The following is an 18,373-nucleotide window of genomic DNA, read 5'->3' as shown; positions in this document are numbered from 1 at the left end:
CAAAAAATAAATTTTATTAATAATTGTTATGTTTGTATTTTTAACTAGAATATAATATAAAATAAAAACTTTGTTTTTATAGTAAGCTTAATATATATTAAACTTTGAACATCAAAATAGTTATTATTGGATAACAAAAACTATGGCTTGAAATATATATCGAATACCTTTGTATCTCAATTGCAGTGTCAAGTAAATTCACAGATACACAAATTTCAGTAGTTGGTCCATTTGTTTTTTGGTTTTTCAACACTAATAAAAGTATAAAAATTTTATTGATCATCATCAGATAATTGATGATTATCAAACAGTTAGTAATTGTAACAGAATTATTTAACTACAAAACATTGGTCTCTAATGTATTCTTGAAAACTGTTGTCATCAATTGTAGATGTCAATATTTTTAAAGCTTTCCAATTAACCTGTATATAATAGTAGATACTCTCATTGATCACAGAGATTGTATAGATTAACATCAACTTGTGATCTGATTGAATGAGAAAGATCAATTGCACAGCTGTTGTGAAAACCATTGGCCTTGGTGATCAATGGCTGAGATCGAAATAGCTCCAAATGACTCAAATACAGATTTTCGCAACCAGTGATATAATTTCCATTGAATACACCCACTTCAAAATCAGTTATTGTGCTTGACGAGCAGGAGTCAATCAAATCATTTAATTTTTGATAGATAACTTTATCTGCTCCTATTTTTGCAGTTATTTCCTCAATAGATCGATTTGATGCAAGTAGATCTTTCTTATTAGCTAAATCAATTCCATATATGTGATTGAACCGAATTGGAGATGAACATGAGGCCAAATACACTTTCTTAGCACCAGCTTCTCTTGCCATCTGCACAATTTCCTTAGATGTTGTACCTCTGACAATCGAATCATCAATTAATAAGACATTCTTATTCTTAAATTCGCTTTCCATCACATTTAGTTTACGACGCACAGAAGAAACTCTCTCGGCTTGATTTGGCATAATAAATGTTCTTCCAACATATCTATTTTTGATAAATCCTTCTCTGTATGGTAAACCCAAAATTTCAGCACAAGATAGTGTAGCGTCTCTTGCTGTGTCCGGAACTGGTATCACAACATCAATTTTTGATAAATCGTTATCAAACTGCTCTAACAAAGTTTGAGCCAATTTTTTACCCATATTTAATCTTGTATGGTAAACACTAATTCCATCCAAAATTGAATCGGGTCTAGCAAAATACACATATTCAAATATATCGGGAGCATGGTGGGTAAAATTTTGAATTTGTTTGAAAATTGGTTTGGAACAACTTTTCGGTATTATCACAGCCTCACCTGGCAAAATATCTCGAAATACTTTAAAGCCATGAGCTTTCAAAACAACAGATTCAGATGCTATCATATAATCTTTAAAATTGCCATTATTCACGCTGGTTCTTTCGCCAATTAGCAAAGGTTTGATTCCATTTGAGTCTCTAAATGCTATCAATCCATACCCAGCCAACATACCAACACAAGAGTAAGCTCCACGACACTCTCTGAAAACACCTTTCAAAGCGTTAAATATATCAGCTGCATTGGCTCTGACCTTGTTGTAGATTTCCAATTCAGCGGCAAAAATATTTAATAATAACTCAGAATCTGAATCGGTATTGATATGCCTATGAAGAGATTTATCAATGTAGCTCTTCAACTCCTCTGGGTTGACCAAGTTGCCATTATGAGATAGTGCAATTCCATAGGGAGAATTCACATAAAATGGCTGCACTTCAAAACTCGATGAAGATGAGCCAGTTGTAGGATACCTTAGATGGGTTATGCCATAATTTCCCATTAAATTGAGTAGCCTATTTTGAGTGAAAACATCCTTTGCCATACCCTTTCCTTTGCATTGATACAATCTGCTCTGCTTATCACAGGTTATCATGCCTGAGGCATCTTGTCCTCGATGCTGCAAAAACATAGAAGCATCAAACAATTCAGGCGCAACATTGGCCTCTTGATCAGCTAGCAGAACACCTAGGATACCACACATGTTCAAGGATACCAGATCAGTTGAATGGTTGAATATGTCTTAATAGAAGATGTGGATCTATATGGTATAGACCTTGATAGTAGAAGATATATTTACATTGCTATTTTTTTAGTTAATTTTTTTTTTCTTGTGCACAAAAGAAAAGATGAGCAGCTTTAATATAGTTTTATGAGGATAGTTCAAACGTGGGAGAAAACAAGATCAAATTCCCCGCTTGAATGCTATGCAAAGTATATGTGTTTAGTGGTACTATTTATTTTGTGTAAAGATATCCCCTCACTTTTCGAACTTTTCGAGATCACAGAAAGATGAGATAATAGGCTATTGAAAAAAGGGAGTTTGGAAAGAACTGCAATTGGAATTTAGTAATTAGTATGTGAAATGTATTTTTAATGCTATTTAATATTTAAATTGTAGTAAAGTAAAATAAAAGAGAAAGAAAAGTAAAATAAAATAAGACAAAATAAAACAAAACAAAAATAGCTGGCATAAATTGAAATTAGGAAAACAAAATTCTTTACTAAGTTTATGGATGTTGATGAAAATGATTGTGAGCAGGAATAGGAAATAGCATAGGATATTGGGAATCAATCAGAATGCAATTTATTTAATAAATAAAAAAATAACTGATAATTTAACCAATCAAGCTTTGCTATTAATTGGCATATCCTTTTTATGAAGTTGATAAATAAATGGAGAAAGAATTTTAACCCACTTTCAAATTTTATGCGTGGCGGAAGACATAAACAATAGTGATAGTAATAATAATAATAATAATAGTAATAATAGAAAAAAGAAAAGAAAAGAAAAAATATCCAGTGTAGATGTTTTTAAAAGAAAAGCTATTTGAACCAAGAGCCCAATATTAAAGCAAATAAACATCCTGATTTAAAACAGCAAATTGTGTGACCAGTATATAAACTCTAAACCATGAGAAAATCCAGTAAATTTTTTTAAAAAAAAACAAGAGAAAAATAAAACCAAGTTAAAAAAAATTTAAACAAATTGTTAGTAGTTAAATTGAAAAGCAGTGATGAAATTAATTAATGTTGCTGTTGATAGTATTAGCGGTGATAATTATTAGAAAATAGATGTGATGATGAATTTCTTTATTTTGTTTTTGAATATGAAATAATCATTTGATTTAACAGATTTAACAATCAACTAAATCAATTACTTTTAAGTTAATTGGATGACAAACTGAGCCAATGTCTTCATCATATAAGTTGTAGAATGTGCCACTTAAACATTGATAGAAGATTTCATTGTCACCGAGAACTAAATTGCCAGTTTGTGGGTTAATACTCCATCCAGCAGCGTAAATGGTACCAGCTTGAGGTGGGCCGTCAAATTGGAATTGTCTGTTAGCAACAATAGCACCGATTCTACCTAATGCGTCAGTCAAGATACCATCTTTCAAAGTTATGGATAAAGTTGATTCGCTTTTGCAAGAGACAACAGTTTTGAATTCAGATTCAGATTCAGATTCAAATTCAAATTCAGATTCTTCAGCAGAAGCAGTTTGAGTGGCTTGAATTTGGCCATCTTCAATTTGAGTGACATCAGCCGAGAGAGTTTCAACTATAGTAGAAGTGATGGTTTGGGTGGATGCTTGAATTTGACCATCATCGATTTGAGAAATAACTGGCACAGTTTCAACAGGCGATGGAGTTGTAGTTTCAGTAGTTGCTTGAATCTGGCCATCATCGATTTGAGANTTGAGAAATAACTGGCACAGTTTCAACAGGCGATGGAGTTGTAGTTTCAGTAGTTGCTTGAATCTGGCCATCATCGATTTGAGAAATAACTGGCATAGTTTCGACAGGAGATGGAATTGGAACATAGGTTGAAGTCGAAAGATATTGGGATTCGGTATTGATTTGAATCTGGCCATCATCAATCTGGGTTACATCTCTTTTTTCCAAAATATCTGAGATTGGGATGACCTGAATACCAAAAGTTGAAGGGTAGTCTTTGATACCATTCGACAATTGAGCATCTGGTGTTAAAACAGTCCAAGGGTCCGAAGGAATATAGGCAGCCTTTGAGAGATGTACCAAGAGAGCCGATAGCAAAGATTTTGAAAGTTTCATGTTGAATTAGCGAATTGTATCAAGTAGCAGTTTATATGGATAATGAATACAAGAATGATAAAGAAAAATCTGTAGAAAAGATGTAGGGAAAATGTGTCTTTTTATATTGCAAGATCTCTTGGAGTTGGTGGTCATCGATGGTTGTTACTTTAGAAAGATACCAAAATGGATAGTTAATGAGTATCAATAAGTTAGACCTTTTTGGCAATATTATGAAATTCCATCACTTCTTGGGATCTCTAATGAACAGTTGGGAAGCAATATTTTTCTTTTCTTTGATATGGTCATGACATGAAAATAGATATTAGACTGAACTGGTGAGCGAGAGATCGACCATTGAGAGGCCATTTCGAATATTTGTGTGTTGAAGGTCTGACAGATAGAGCAAACTGAGATGAGCAGTGACACATTGAGATGGAAAAAGAACCTCAAACCAACTAACAACGGTGTTTATGTTCCAATAATCGAGCAGGCATGTTCTAAATATATACTGTTGTGAAGAGGTTAGCTTCTCGGCTATTTTACGTGCCCTTCACCAACCGTCTATTCGAAGCAAAACAACAACAAACCAGGACCATTGATGCGGATTCAATGAATCTCGTGCATGGTGCACACACATGCTCAGCATTGCATGTCCCAATTGGGCAGCAAACAAAGCGCACCACACCACTGGTTTTACCCGTACCGCTGGAGCCTGCACCAGAATGCACCCGCACAGCTGGCTCTGTTCCGACTCCTATTTGCGCTGAGTCGTTTTCTGCGTGGAATTTGGCGTTACCCGCCCGGCCTGGGTTGTTTTTGTTTATTTTGGGCGAATTCCAATTTCCACTCTAGCAAATATTCAGCTCGTTAACCAACAATTGTTCTTCTGCAAAAGGGTTATCGTCTTGTTATAAAGCTGCTCCATAGCTCCATTCTGTTCAATTGGTATCGCCAGCACTCACAAGCAGTAGATTCTTCTCACTCTCCTCTGTGGCTTCCTAATCGTCCTTCTCACTCGACCCTTTATTTACCATCTATAGGTATATCTGGTTTATTTTTCATACTTGACAACAAATAAGATCGCTCCTACAATCTTATTTCCATCTGCAATCCATCCTATTGATATAATCTTCTGTGTCGATATCTTCTATTCACTTTCCTAACTATACTACATCAAAATGAGAGAAATTGTATGTCTTCCTTCTTCAAAATAGATTGTTTTTAGTTCATCTCGCCAAATTTGACCCATTCTTTATCGTTTTTTTTATTATTTTTTTTTCCACCTCCTATCTCTACAACAGTCTCAAATACTAACCATCTATAATTCTTTCATCTTCTCCAAATAGATTCATTTATCAGCTGGCCAATGTGGTAACCAAATTGTATGTACCAATTTTTCATATTTATGGCTATCTGTTATGCTGTTTGTTTTTCTTGTCGTTTTTTATCAAAGCGCTTAATCCATATAGCCATAATTACAATCGCTACCCCCAGTTGATTGTTGTCCTTTGTACTAACTGCTTTTTTGGCGCTTTTCCTCTTATCTTAGGGTGCTGCTTTCTGGGAAACTATCTGTGGCGAACATGCCCTCGACAACTCTGGTAACTTTCAAGGTGGTGACGAAATTCAAAGATCTCGTTTGAACGTTTACTTCAATGAAGCCAACAACAACAAATACGTTCCAAGAGCTGTCTTGGTAGATCTAGAACCTGGTACTATCGATGCTGTCAAAAACTCATCAATTGGTCAGTTATTCAGACCTGACAACATGATCTTTGGCCAATCTTCTGCCGGTAACGTCTGGGCCAAAGGTCACTACACTGAAGGTGCTGAACTAGTGGATTCCGTTCTTGATGTCGTTCGTCGTGAAGCTGAAGGCTGTGACTCTCTTCAAGGTTTCCAAATCACTCACTCCTTAGGTGGTGGTACCGGTTCTGGTATGGGTACTCTATTGATATCCAAAATTAGAGAAGAATACCCAGATAGAATGATGGCCACCTTCTCCGTCGTTCCTTCTCCAAAGGTCTCTGATACTGTTGTTGAACCTTACAATGCCACCCTTTCTGTCCACCAATTGGTCGAAAACTCGGATGAAACTTTCTGTATTGATAATGAAGCCTTACATGACATATGTATCAACACCTTGAAATTGCAAACTCCTTCTTATCCTGACTATAACCATTTGGTTTCCTCTGTCATGAGTGGTATTACCACATCCTTACGTTATCCTGGTCAATTGAACTCAGATTTAAGAAAATTAGCTGTTAATCTTGTTCCTTTTCCTCGTCTACATTTCTTCATGGTTGGTTACGCTCCATTAACTGCCATTGGCTCTCAATCCTTCAGAAACCTCTCTGTTCCTGAATTGACCCAACAAATGTTCGATTCAAAGAATATGATGGCTGCTTCTGACCCTAAAAACGGTCGTTACTTAACCGTCGCTGCTTTCTTCAGAGGTAAAGTCTCCGTGAAAGAAGTTGAAGATGAAATGCACAAAGTTCAAATCAAAAATGCTCCATACTTTGTTGAATGGATTCCAAATAATGTTCAAACTGCTGTTTGTTCTGTTCCTCCAAAGGGTGTTGACATGAGTGCCACCTTCATTGGTAACTCCACCTCTATCCAAGAGCTATTCAAAAGAGTCGGTGAACAGTTCTCTGTCATGTTTCGTAGAAAGGCTTTCTTGCATTGGTATACTTCGGAAGGTATGGATGAGATGGAATTCACTGAAGCTGAATCTAACATGAACGATTTGGTAGCTGAATACCAACAATACCAAGAAGCTGGTATTGATGACGAAGAAATCGATTACGCTGAAGAAGGTCATTACGAAGATAAAATGGAATAATTGTAATTATCATCTTATTTTCTTATATTTTAATAGTACAAATACTGCTCCTATCTTCACACTCTTCTCTTCACTCCTACATCCAATAATACTAATATTAATAATGTTTTTCATCAATATCAATATCAATAATTATAAAAATACTACTACTACTACTACTACTACTAATAATAATAATAATAATAATAATAAAATTCAAAATAAAAAGAAAATTTTAATACTTTAATGATTTTTGTCTGTTATTCGATTCGTTTGTTTGTTTTTTTCTTTTTTATTTATTTATTTTATTTTATTATCTTTCATCTATCTATTTATCTATCTATTTATTTTATCTATTTATTTTATCTATTTTAAAATACAATCTTGTCTAATCAAAATTTATTCAATTATATTTTCTCATTAATAAACTTACTGTATGAATACAAACCTTAATTGAAAATATCAAAACACGACAAATTATTTTCTTGTTTTATTTTATTAAAATTAATATAATTTCCTTCATATTTATTATCACTATTATCACCATTATTATTATTATTATTATTATTATTATTATTATTATTATCTCTGTTACTCGAATTTCAATCTTAATCTTTATTTTTTCTTTCACCTGCCTCATTTTGTTTCTTTAGTTTATCTTTATTAATTATCAGTGCTTTTCATGAAAATATTTTTATTTCCCCAAATCTTATTTGATTATTTAATTTGTCTATTGTTATCTCTATTTAATACAATTTTATTTTCTTACTGGTTGACAGAAAATGCGTTTTTTTTTTCCTATTTAATACCTCATTATATTTAGCTCGTTTAGTCCTTTTTTTTGTCTCTCTTGCTTTTTTTTGTCAAATATTTTTAAATATAATCTTATTTATTATTTTTACTTAATTATATCTTTACTTAAATTTTCAATAGCAGTACTAATATTGTCCCTTCCAATGTTTTTCATAAAATAAAGTCTAAACTGAAAAAACTATCAAACATCTGTCTTTAGATTAATAACTGAGTATCACTACCGTATTCTCTCCACATCATTACATAAAACTAAAAGAATAATCAGATTGAATTAAAGATAATTGCTTGAATAGAAATGAAAAAAAAAAATGAAAAAAAAAGCCGCAACAGTATAATTTCTAAAACAATAACAGTTATAATAGTATCATGATGACAAAATAGTAAATTAAACCAATAAAACAGCATTAACACAACCATCACGATCCGGTTCATTGGTTATCTGAGCATACTTACCCCAAACAACTTTACCACCAGCAGTAACCATTCCTAATTCACTGACATTGACTTCGATGATGGTACCTTTAGTCAATACACCCAATTGAGTATACATTGCACTCTGAGGATTCTTTTTCACACTCAAAATGGGTAAGAACACTGTAACACCCAACTCTGGATGCGTCACATTAGCCTTCTTTTGTCTGAGTGCACTTGGTCTGATAATTCTTTCCAACTTAACTGGTTTTCTGGTGAAATTATCACCGACAAATGTGTGTTTGGTTATCATTCTCTTCCAACTCTTCTTCTTTGTCTTCTTACCTGTTTTGATCACTTTGAACATTTCTTCTTCAGAAATACCTCTGACTCTTGGTAATGGAACAGAGAATTTATCAAGTTTTTCCAATCTTTTTTGTTTTATACTTGAGGATATAGCCTTTGCAGTATTCTGCTCTTGACGATCCAAAAGATACGTTGGTAAGGCTTCTTTATTATCGTTGTTATCATTAGTAGGCCCTTTAATTTTGCTTTGTTCGTGAGCTCTGATTTTCTTTTTCATTGATACCTTTTCGGCATAACGTTTCTTAGCAAACTGTTTACCTCTCCAGCCAGTTAATCTTTGAGCATCTTTGGAAATTCTATGTGACTCTCTTGCTTCTTTCTTACGTTTTCTTTCTTCATGATCAAGTCTTCGACCATGTTGTTTTATATGTTGTTCAATATATTCGTTTTGAGGCTATTAAAAACAATGTCAGTAACTCAGCAGCACTATAGAACGCTCCATTCATCATAGGAATACCAAAACATACCATTTCAAGTTATTCTATCGATTTTACTTCCTTTTTAAAGTCTGTTATAACGATATTTTTTTTTCTGATTAAAGATAAAAGCTGATAAAAAAAATTTGAAATTTTTTGATGTTCTCACGTGATTGTTTACATGAAAAAAAATTGTGCAGATTTTTGAGATTTTTCGTTTTTGATAAAAAAATTGGGTGAATAATCTTCCTATATTGATATTGATATTGATCTAATATATCAAATATATAAAATTACACTACATTATATTATGGCTCTAGATTTGGATCAGCTACTTGTTAAGATGACAGCGTCAGTTGAGAAGGCCTGTGCATCTCAAAAAAATGCTTCTGGTTTATTGCAAAAAGATAAGATACCCAAACTTGTAGAGGATTTGCTTCTTGAGAGTGAAAAAAACAAAAATAATAAGCTTAAGGGAATGTCGTTATTGGCATTGAAGAATTCGTCGTTATTGTCATATATAAACAATTTGGCATTGATTATATTATCTAAAGTTGAGCTATTAGATCATCATCTTGAAAAGAGCGATGAAAATACAAAGGATGGTGAGAAAGGTGTGGAAATCGAAAAAATATTAAACAAATCAATAGAGAATACAGTTACGCAAAGAGTGATACTTGAAAGAGGTGTAAAAAGTTTGGAAAAAAAATTGAATTATCAATTTGATAAAATCGTGAATACATATAAACGAATGGAAAAAGATAGCCAGGAACTGGATAAAAAGCCCAAGTCGATAGCTTCTCAAAGCATAAATGAAAATGATAGCAGTGATAATGATGGTGACAGTGATAGTGATGATGAGTTGAATTTCAAACCTGATACTCAATCATTGATTAAAACTATTAAAAGTACGAGTGAAAAGGAAAATGTTTCAACATCAAATTTGAATGAAAAATATAAACCACCAAGGATATCAGCAGTTGCACCACCAACATCCAATAAGGATTCATTAGACAAACCAATGAAGAGTAAGAACAAGAGAATTCAATCAATGGATGAATATTTAAAGGAATATGGAAACGCGCCATTATTAGAGGCCTCGATTGGATCTACGATTGTTAATCATGGCAGAGGTGGAGTTAAAACCAATAGGGATAGAGAAAAGGAAAGGGAGATTCAAGATTATGAAGAGAATAACTTTGTTAGATTACCAAGTTCAAAGAGCCAAAGAAAGAAAAGTGGTAGAGAATCAAGACAGAAGCAATTGAATGTTTTTGGTGGTGAGGATTTTTCTATATTTAACAACTCCAAGAGTTTCAAGTCTAGTGATTTTAAGAGAAAGAGAAGTGATAATTCATCATCGGCTTGGTCAAAAGCTAAAAGACGTCGTTAGAAAGCAATTAGATTTTGTTGTAATTTATTAAAAAATATCTATATTGATGAGAAATGAATGAAATACGTGGGAAGAGATAAAGTAAAGTAAAAGAAATAAAACAACTGAAAAAAAAAATGAAATGATAATGAAAAGCAAAGAAGGACTTGATGTAAGTTTGATGATTAGTTATTAAAAAAATGCAGATTGTGCTGTAATAAAGAAAGAAAAGAAAAAAAGACTAAAGGTTGTGGAGAAAATAAATTTATAAATTTATAAATTTATAAATTTATTGGAAAGATCTTAAAGATGGTTGATGAGAGTTTCAAGAAAACCGTAATTTTTAATAACTTTTTTCATTGAGGGTTTAATGTTATAGTTATGTTTGATAAAGTAACAATAGATAGCAGATATATACAGATAATAAATAATTCTGCTATTATTATCGGTTTTCTTGATAAGATTTGGCGGAGGGAAGGGAATGAATGAGTTGAATGAATTTAAGAAATTTAGATAAATCAGAAGCGTAAAAACTAGCAAATTGATAAGAAAAATGACTTCTAAATTGGATACAATATTAAACTGAGATAATTGGAAAAAAACAACTAATTTATCAAAGGTTGATATCAAGTTATTCAAGGATTTGTCGTTGATGTATGGCAAGATTGGCAAGATGTGATCCTTTGTGTAGCTGGTGACATGAAAGAGAGAATAAACCATGAAGGGCAATAAATACAAAATCTGGAGATATGAGACAAAATCAGCAGCATTGATTAGGATTGCAAGGAGGAGGTAGTGGACATTTTGATCAGACGATAGCTGGCTGATAAAGCTGTTGAATCGAGACAACCTTGATGGAACAAAATAGTTGTTACGTTTGGTGGTTGTTCTGGCAGTGGTCGAGTAGCTTTTCCAGATAACTATTGAGTAGACAAATATTATGGATGTGAAAGTGATCTCATAGAAGAAGTCAGGAAGATAAACTAGCTGGGGGCATCTGAACGAATATAAAGTGGTCAAAGTGTGGCCCATGGTTCCAACCACTATGACGATGTTTCCCAAATACCAGTGGATTTGAACAGACTGAGAGAAGAGAGCTGAGTTAATAACTGGTTCTTCATAAAACAAATCAGCAAACGATAAGAGACTTACATGGCACAAGAGCCGTAGTTCAGCTGCAAAATGGCTCCAATCTCTTCGAGCAACAGTCTCGCTGCCACAACAGACAGCTATTCTGGAGTCCTTCGTCAACATTGTGTTATTTTGATTTATGGCTGTTATTATGGCTGTTAATATAGCTATTCCAACTATTCTGGTGCTCCTGCTTCAGCACCAGCACACTCATCGCCTTATATACCAGCACATCCAACAGCCTCTCACTCTTCTCTTGATTGTCGCTAGTGCTTTCTTTGCAAGACCCAACCTTCTTTCCACCTTTTTTGCAACCTTTTGCAACTTTTTAACAACTTTCTTCAGCTTTCTTCAACTTTCTATGGACGTTTCTGTCCACTGCTTCTGATTGCCCCGTCTTATCAGGACGGGAGAGTTTTTTTCAAGTTCCAATATGCAGTTTTCCCTCCAGAAACGGTTTTTTGCGCACTTAACTCTAAATCCAAAAAAAAATATTTGGAAAACCGCAAGAAATTTTGAGTTAATTCAAATTTTAATTGGTTTTTTTATCAGTTTTAATTCATTTTTTTCAATTCCAACCCAATCTTAATCCAATCTTAATCCAATTTGGAATCCTCTTTCGTTTCTTATTCATTATCCGCTGAACTTATATGAAATTCAGCTAAAGACAAAAGCTTATAACAAATTTTTTCTGATTCAAGCTGCTCTATTTCATACACCTAGCAGTTTGTTTTGTTCGTTTGCCCTTTCGTCAAATTCACTATAATAAAAGCAATGGACCACAGTATACTGATAGACAATATAGCGGATGCAAAGATAGAGAACATTAATGGCGACCACACCTACAGTGGTAATGGCATAAAAGCTGTAGATGCAATACTGCTTTCGAATTCGGGTTCAATGTCCAATCAAAACGACCCCTTTGCAATTTGCGACCAAGAAATCGTCTTGGACTTGAGTATTGGGAATATAATAGATCTTGATAGCGAAAGTTATGTAGATGGTTCTCTGAAACATAACCAGGAATCAGTGGCCATAGTTCAGCAAAACAGCTCTGTTAAAAGGATCAATCTCCAGGACGACTTAGCACACAACGAAGATTTCATTGGCTTTGACTTTTCTGATTCTGATGATCAGTCTGCTTCAAAATACACTGACATAAAATCTAAATCTAAATCCAAAAAGATAACAAGAAAACCAGATGAATCTCGTGAGTCTCATAAATCTCATAAACATCCGAAAATACCCACTGAAACAGACTATAATAAATATGACGACTATAAAGACTTTGACGACTCAGCTATCCAGCTTGGTTCTGATAGCGACACCTTTGGAAAGAACACTGACGATGAACACACTGAATCTCAATCAAATCTTCGTCCCATTAATAACAAAGTATTCTGGCTTCGAGATCATGATCACTCAGAACTAAGAAGCATACCAGATTTGCTAAATACTGAAATTGAAGACTTTGTCAGTTTTATATCCCCAACAAAGGAAGAAATCAAACTTCGTAATAATTGCTTTGAAACCTTAAGCTCGATAATAACAAATTTTTGGCCTGATACTAAAGTTCATGTTTTTGGTTCCTATGCCACTGATTTATACTTGCCTGGCTCAGATATCGATATGGTTGTGGTATCAAAATTCGGCAACAAAGAGAATAGATCAAAACTATATGCTCTATCCTCAGCTTTAAGAAAAACTGGCTTATTCTCAAACTTGGAAGTCATCGCAAAGGCAAAAGTGCCGATCATCAAACTAATCCATATCCATTCTAAAATTCATATCGATATCTCGTTTGAAAGAACTAATGGCATTGAAGCCGCAAAACTAATTAGATCTTGGTTAGTTGAAACCGATGGCTTGAGAGAATTGGTTCTCATCATTAAAGTTTTTCTTGCCTCAAGAAGACTAAACAATGTTCATCTTGGTGGTTTAGGTGGCTTTTCAATCATTTGCCTAGTCTACAATTTCCTAAACCTACACCCAAAATTGTCTTCAAGCACAATTCTAGCAAAAGAAAATTTAGGTATCTTGCTAATAGAGTTCTTTGAACTATATGGCAGAAATTTCAATTACGAAAACATTGCAATTTGTGTCTCAAACAAAAGAGGCTGCTGTTATTTACCAAAACAGAACTACTCAGAATTGAAAACAAGAACCACTTTTGGTCTATCTATTCAAGATCCTTTAGATCCTAAAAACAATATCAGTAGAGGCACTTTTAACATAATTGATATCAAAAAGGCCTTTTCCGGTGCTTTTCAATTGTTAACTACAAAATGTTACGAACTATCTCCTACCACTTATAAAGAAAGATTTGGAAAGACCTTATTGGGTGATGTAATCAAATATAAGGGCGAAAATAGAAGTTTTAATGATGATAGAAACTTAGTCATAAATATTGCAATCATAGATAATGACTCCTTTTTCAATGAAATCGAACATAAAAATAAACTACCTCCTCTAACATCTGATGCCATTAGCGGCATCCACTTTTATTCAGATTTGAGTGATGAGGATCTAAATTCAAATACTGTTAATGTTATTGAAAATATTCAAAAAAGGAAAAAGACTGCTAAAAAGGATAAACAAAGTAACCAAGATAATCAAGAGAACCAAGATAACCAAGAACCGCGTAATACAAAAAAGCAAAGAAAAATGGAAAGAAAAAGGGAAAAATTGAAAGAGAAAAAACGTCAAGCAAGATTACAAAAACAAAAATTAAAATTACAAATGGAAATGGAAATGGAAACTAAAACTAAAACTGAACAGCTTACTAATGGTGAAGCTGAAGTTATTATAATAGACAGCTCAGATTTAGAAGAAACACCAACAGAAGTTCCCGAAAAGAAAGCCAAAAAAGAAAAGAAAACTAAAAAGAGCTCAAGAATCGAGGCAATTAAAACAGTTAGAGAATCAAAATTAGATGGTTTAAAAAAAGTAAGAGAAGCTAAAAAACAAAAATTAATTCAGAACAGTAATAAAAAAAACACTGAAAATGTTAATCGTCAAAATATTACTGTTGATCAGTTTATGAATATTTCAGATAGTGAAAGTGATACAAAAGAAGAAGTAATTGTGATAGATGGATCAGACGATAGTTTTGAAACAGATGACTCTCATTTTGATAACAAAAATCTTTCAAACACTTTGAACAGCAACTATTTGACTAATAATTTAACAAATAATAAAAGGAAATTTGATCTTGTTGATTCTTCCGATTTTCAAATAACTACAGTTAAATTGCAAAAGACAGACAATCAAAAGTCAGAGAATGATAAAATCCAAAGTTTGTCAGAGTTAGAAATGTCTAAAGCAAATAAAGCTGAAAGAAGACAATTTTGGGCATTAAAGGGAGGAGATAATATTTGATTTTATGTTTTTTTTGGTATCTAAAATTTACTAATAGTAATTGTATTTAATATAGAGTTTTTTATTAATTCAAATAATTTGAATGAGAAGATAGAATGTATAATATAAATCCAATTAAAATATTAACTATTCAATAATGAAAAGAGTCATTTATTGGCTAAAGTTCGAAAATGCTAAATTTTATCAACTATAATGAGAATAAAGAGTTGAAAGAATCAAAAACAAAAATTAGTAAAAAAAGAGATTATTTAGAATGAAGTTAAAAAATTGAAATGCAGTTGAATATCCTTTGAAATTAAAAAAAAAATAGATAAAAAAACCAATGATAAATAAATTAAATAAAAAAAGAAAACTAAACAGAATATAAAAAAATTATAATAAACTGAGAATAGAATGAAATGAAATTGAATTGGAATAATATAAGAATTAAATTTACAGAATTTTTGAATAAAAAGTAAAGCAAAAATGAGAACCAAAATTTTTAAAGGAAATTAAATTGCAGATAAATGTTTTTTTTTTTCTTTTTTTTCTTTGTTTTGAGCTATAAGAGTTGAAATGTAATATTCTTTCAAAAAAGTTTTTGTAAAACTAATATTTCAAAATCTTTTATTTGTTTTTAATGATAATTATGATTATAGAGAATAAATTATCTTGTTGGTTTTATTTTTTAATGTTTTGAAGTTTTGCTTTTTTTGCTTGAATTCTTTTCTTTTCTCTTAGTTTTTCTCTTAGTTCTTCTTCCCTTGCTTGTTTGGAAGAATAAGCTTCTTCGGCAAAAACATCGTTACCAGTAGCTTCCATATCTGATAGATCATCGTCAAAATCATAATATTGATTTCTTGGTTTGTGGCCATGAAAGATGTTCCAAATTTCGTCTCTGTCATAACCAGGATCGTCGTTTTCCACAAAGCCATCATCATCGTCATAGTCATCATAATCGTCATAGTCTCTGTGACGAGAATTGCCACGACTTGGACGAGAGCTGTAACGATCATCATCAGAATATCTTCTTTTCTTTGTTGGGGCCAGTGGTTTTGAAGATCTTTGGCTATTTCTATAAGCAGATGAGCCAGATAGGCCAGAAGAGTGTTTTCTTTTGACTGGAGCGCCTCCATAGTCTCCGCCAACGTCTTCAGAATCAGAGACAATGAAATCGTCATCTTCTTCATTTGCTTCTCTAAAATCGGAGCCAAATCTCTTTTTCTGTAGTTTTCTCTTTCTGATTGCTGCTAGTTGTTTTTGGACTTCTTTGGATGGGCCAGTAAAGGGAATAGGTTCGTTTGGTTTTTTTGCTGGGTGAACAGATCTATTATTCATGTTGTTGTTATGGCTATGGTTGCGGTTATTAGAATGACGATCATTCGAAGATGGTGGGGGCAAGCTTTTAGATTTGGCATTATTTGGTAAACGAGAATTATTATTATTATTATTATTGTTATTATTGTTATTATTATTATTATTATTATTATTATTATTATTATTATTATTATTATTATTATTATTATTATTATTATTATTATTATTATTGGTGGGGATTGGAGATCTTGCTTTAGGACTCAGAGTAATGGGTTTTTTCTTTAGTGGTTGAGCAGCATTTGCTGGTGGTGAAGGTTTGGAAGGAGTTCTTGGATTATTGGGAGTTTTCTTTTTAAAAGATGGAGTTATTGAAAGCTTGGAGGCATCGATTTTTTCAGCGGTTTTCATCAAATCACTGAATTTTATTTTTTTTCTGACTACTGCAGGTCTCAAGGGTTGGTCTTTGAAGTCATTAGCAGATGTCTTAGTTCTTCCAAATGAGGTGCTCTTGTAAATTTTATTGCTGCTAGTGTTGGCATTAGAGGTGGCAGGTTTTCTGGAAGAATTTTTAGTTGAAGCTTTCTTTGCAGACAAGCTAGCAGTGCTTTTCTTCCTGACACTCTCTTCCTTTTCCCTTTCAGATCTTCTAGCAGCTTTTAGTCGTGCAACCGAAGGGTCAATATTAGTAGAGTAGCTGAGTCTGCTATCATAGTTTGATTTTGAAGCACTTTGGTTGTTGACTTGTGTGAAAGAAGGTAGGTTTTTAGCAGCATTTGATTTCAAGGCTGAACTTGAGGAGGAAGACGAAGATGAGACCTTGCCATTATTCTTGACTTGAGATAACAAAGTGCCAAAGTTCATTTTCTTCTGGATTTACGCTGGTGTGGTTTGGTAATATAGATGGATAGAGCAGAGGTATCTGGTGCAGCTAAAGAGAATACTTACAAATAAACAGGCACCCAATAAATAATCCATCAAAGCAGGCTAAAACAATAAAACAATTGTGCTCATGATTCACGGCTGGAAAATCCATACACCGCAAATCCGTTGCTCGCTCGTGCGCGGGCATAGCTGTAGATTCATGCACGCACACGCGTACAGCAGCCGAACTTACGTTTGACGTAATGCGGTGACGGAAGGTTGTGACGTCGAAAACTAGACGGACGTGAACATCTCGAACCGAGCACCAAACGACCTGCCACACAACATCCGGCCTCAGCTGCTTTAGTCGGCGATCCACAGCTGTGGTTCTGTTTTCTCTCCAAGCAGCTGGAAATGAGTGCTCATTCGCCAGCACTTTGCGATTCAAAATCCGGTATAAAACAAGAGGCATGGACGTTGCAGTGGCTCTCTTCACAATCATCCTTCTCTTTTATTTCTTTAGTGCAATCAACAGCAGGTATACCAGCAGTTCCAAAATGTCTTTCTCCAAAGAAGTCTTGACCAAAGTCCAAAATCTCATCAACTCAAATCACATTTTTATTGCCTCAAAGACATACTGTCCATACTGCCAGGCTACTCTACAGACCTTTGACGATTTGAAACAAAAACCTTATGTATTGCAATTGAACAAAATCAGCGATGGTAGCGAGATTCAAAGTGCTTTAAAGGAAATCACCAACCAATCTACTGTTCCAAATATTTTCATTGATGGTAAACACATCGGTGGTAACTCTGATTTGCAACTGTTGAAATCAAGTGGAAAGTTGGAAAGAGTTTTAAAATTATAGATCATTACCGATGTATTCATAAATTCATAGGTTTTTATATTATTATCTATAAATTACAAATTATATATTTCACATTTCACATTTCACATTTCACAGTGGGTATATATTTTCCAGAAAGTCTCGTTTAATCCACACTATTTATTCATAGTACAAGTTCAACCCTATTTAATGTAGGCAGTCCAAATGAAATACAAGTAAAATGCAAATTGAATGCATAGTAAACAAAACCTAACTTCATTACTTCATTTTTAATCCACATTAAATAATCATTTTTCTATTTCCCGAAAGTTTCTTCAAGTTCCCTTTAGCTTAATAATCACAAACTGTATTTGGTTTTAATAAGTTAAACATCGTAGGCACTTCCTATTTGGTGATAACTTTGTGCTGGGCTCCCATTGGTCAAACCAAATTAATTTCACTATCAAAAGTCGAAATCTATGGTTTTTATTGCTCGTATCTTGAATCTGACTCATTCTCTTATCTACTTGCTTAATTTCTTCAATGTTTTACTAATATCGTTTTAAACTTTCTTA

At 33.2% G+C, this 18,373-nt stretch overlaps 9 protein-coding genes across 9 annotated transcripts; 4 read left to right on the top strand and 5 right to left on the bottom strand.

The window, feature by feature from the left end:
* Positions 1 to 149: 149 nt before the first annotated feature.
* Positions 150 to 1,511, bottom strand: ASCRUDRAFT_73821 (amidophosphoribosyltransferase). Its single transcript, XM_020192448.1, has one exon. It carries the CDS (start codon positions 1,495 to 1,497, stop codon positions 445 to 447), a length of 1,053 nt encoding a protein of 350 aa, XP_020050429.1. The 5' UTR covers positions 1,498 to 1,511; the 3' UTR covers positions 150 to 444.
* A 1,667-nt stretch (positions 1,512 to 3,178) lies between these two features.
* ASCRUDRAFT_68144 (uncharacterized protein) lies at positions 3,179 to 4,118 on the bottom strand (the record flags this gene model as incomplete). The annotated part of the gene is made up of 2 exons (XM_020191491.1): positions 3,179 to 3,721; positions 3,756 to 4,118. The coding sequence occupies 2 exons, from the start codon at positions 4,116 to 4,118 to the stop codon at positions 3,179 to 3,181; spliced, it is 906 nt and encodes a 301-aa protein (XP_020050428.1).
* Positions 4,119 to 4,976: 858 nt separating this feature from the next.
* Positions 4,977 to 7,140, top strand: TUB2 (beta-tubulin). The gene is made up of 3 exons (XM_020192447.1): positions 4,977 to 5,290; positions 5,447 to 5,482; positions 5,650 to 7,140. Exons 1-3 carry the CDS (start codon positions 5,279 to 5,281, stop codon positions 6,946 to 6,948), a joined length of 1,347 nt encoding a protein of 448 aa, XP_020050427.1. The 5' UTR covers positions 4,977 to 5,278; the 3' UTR covers positions 6,949 to 7,140.
* Positions 7,141 to 8,125: 985 nt separating this feature from the next.
* On the bottom strand, positions 8,126 to 8,987 carry NSA2 (rRNA-processing protein NSA2; the record flags this gene model as incomplete). Its single annotated transcript, XM_020191490.1, has 2 exons — positions 8,126 to 8,911; positions 8,985 to 8,987. 2 exons carry the CDS (start codon positions 8,985 to 8,987, stop codon positions 8,126 to 8,128), a joined length of 789 nt encoding a protein of 262 aa, XP_020050426.1.
* Positions 8,988 to 9,243: 256 nt separating this feature from the next.
* On the top strand, positions 9,244 to 10,326 carry LCP5 (small subunit rRNA maturation protein LCP5; the record flags this gene model as incomplete). Its single annotated transcript, XM_020191247.1, has 1 exon — positions 9,244 to 10,326. One exon carries the CDS (start codon positions 9,244 to 9,246, stop codon positions 10,324 to 10,326), a length of 1,083 nt encoding a protein of 360 aa, XP_020050425.1.
* A 282-nt stretch (positions 10,327 to 10,608) lies between these two features.
* ASCRUDRAFT_5990 (uncharacterized protein) lies at positions 10,609 to 11,337 on the bottom strand (the record flags this gene model as incomplete). The annotated part of the gene is made up of 1 exon (XM_020191246.1): positions 10,609 to 11,337. The coding sequence occupies one exon, from the start codon at positions 11,335 to 11,337 to the stop codon at positions 10,609 to 10,611; it is 729 nt and encodes a 242-aa protein (XP_020050424.1).
* A 689-nt stretch (positions 11,338 to 12,026) lies between these two features.
* ASCRUDRAFT_73815 (uncharacterized protein) lies at positions 12,027 to 14,886 on the top strand. Its single transcript, XM_020192446.1, has one exon. It carries the CDS (start codon positions 12,211 to 12,213, stop codon positions 14,812 to 14,814), a length of 2,604 nt encoding a protein of 867 aa, XP_020050423.1. The 5' UTR covers positions 12,027 to 12,210; the 3' UTR covers positions 14,815 to 14,886.
* Positions 14,887 to 15,309: 423 nt separating this feature from the next.
* ASCRUDRAFT_102716 (SPT2-domain-containing protein) lies at positions 15,310 to 17,180 on the bottom strand. The gene has a single exon (XM_020188547.1). The coding sequence runs from the start codon at positions 16,969 to 16,971 to the stop codon at positions 15,475 to 15,477; it is 1,497 nt and encodes a 498-aa protein (XP_020050422.1). The 5' UTR covers positions 16,972 to 17,180; the 3' UTR covers positions 15,310 to 15,474.
* A 251-nt stretch (positions 17,181 to 17,431) lies between these two features.
* GRX1 (dithiol glutaredoxin GRX1) lies at positions 17,432 to 18,241 on the top strand. Its single transcript, XM_020192445.1, has one exon. It carries the CDS (start codon positions 17,529 to 17,531, stop codon positions 17,838 to 17,840), a length of 312 nt encoding a protein of 103 aa, XP_020050421.1. The 5' UTR covers positions 17,432 to 17,528; the 3' UTR covers positions 17,841 to 18,241.
* Positions 18,242 to 18,373: the final 132 nt, after the last annotated feature.

Source organism: Ascoidea rubescens (genome assembly GCF_001661345.1).
Source record: "Ascoidea rubescens DSM 1968 unplaced genomic scaffold ASCRUscaffold_1, whole genome shotgun sequence".
NCBI lineage: Eukaryota > Fungi > Ascomycota > Saccharomycetes > Ascoideales > Ascoideaceae > Ascoidea > Ascoidea rubescens.
The sequence above is the reverse complement of the archived record's forward strand: the minus strand, read 5'-3'. Positions and strand labels throughout refer to the sequence as shown.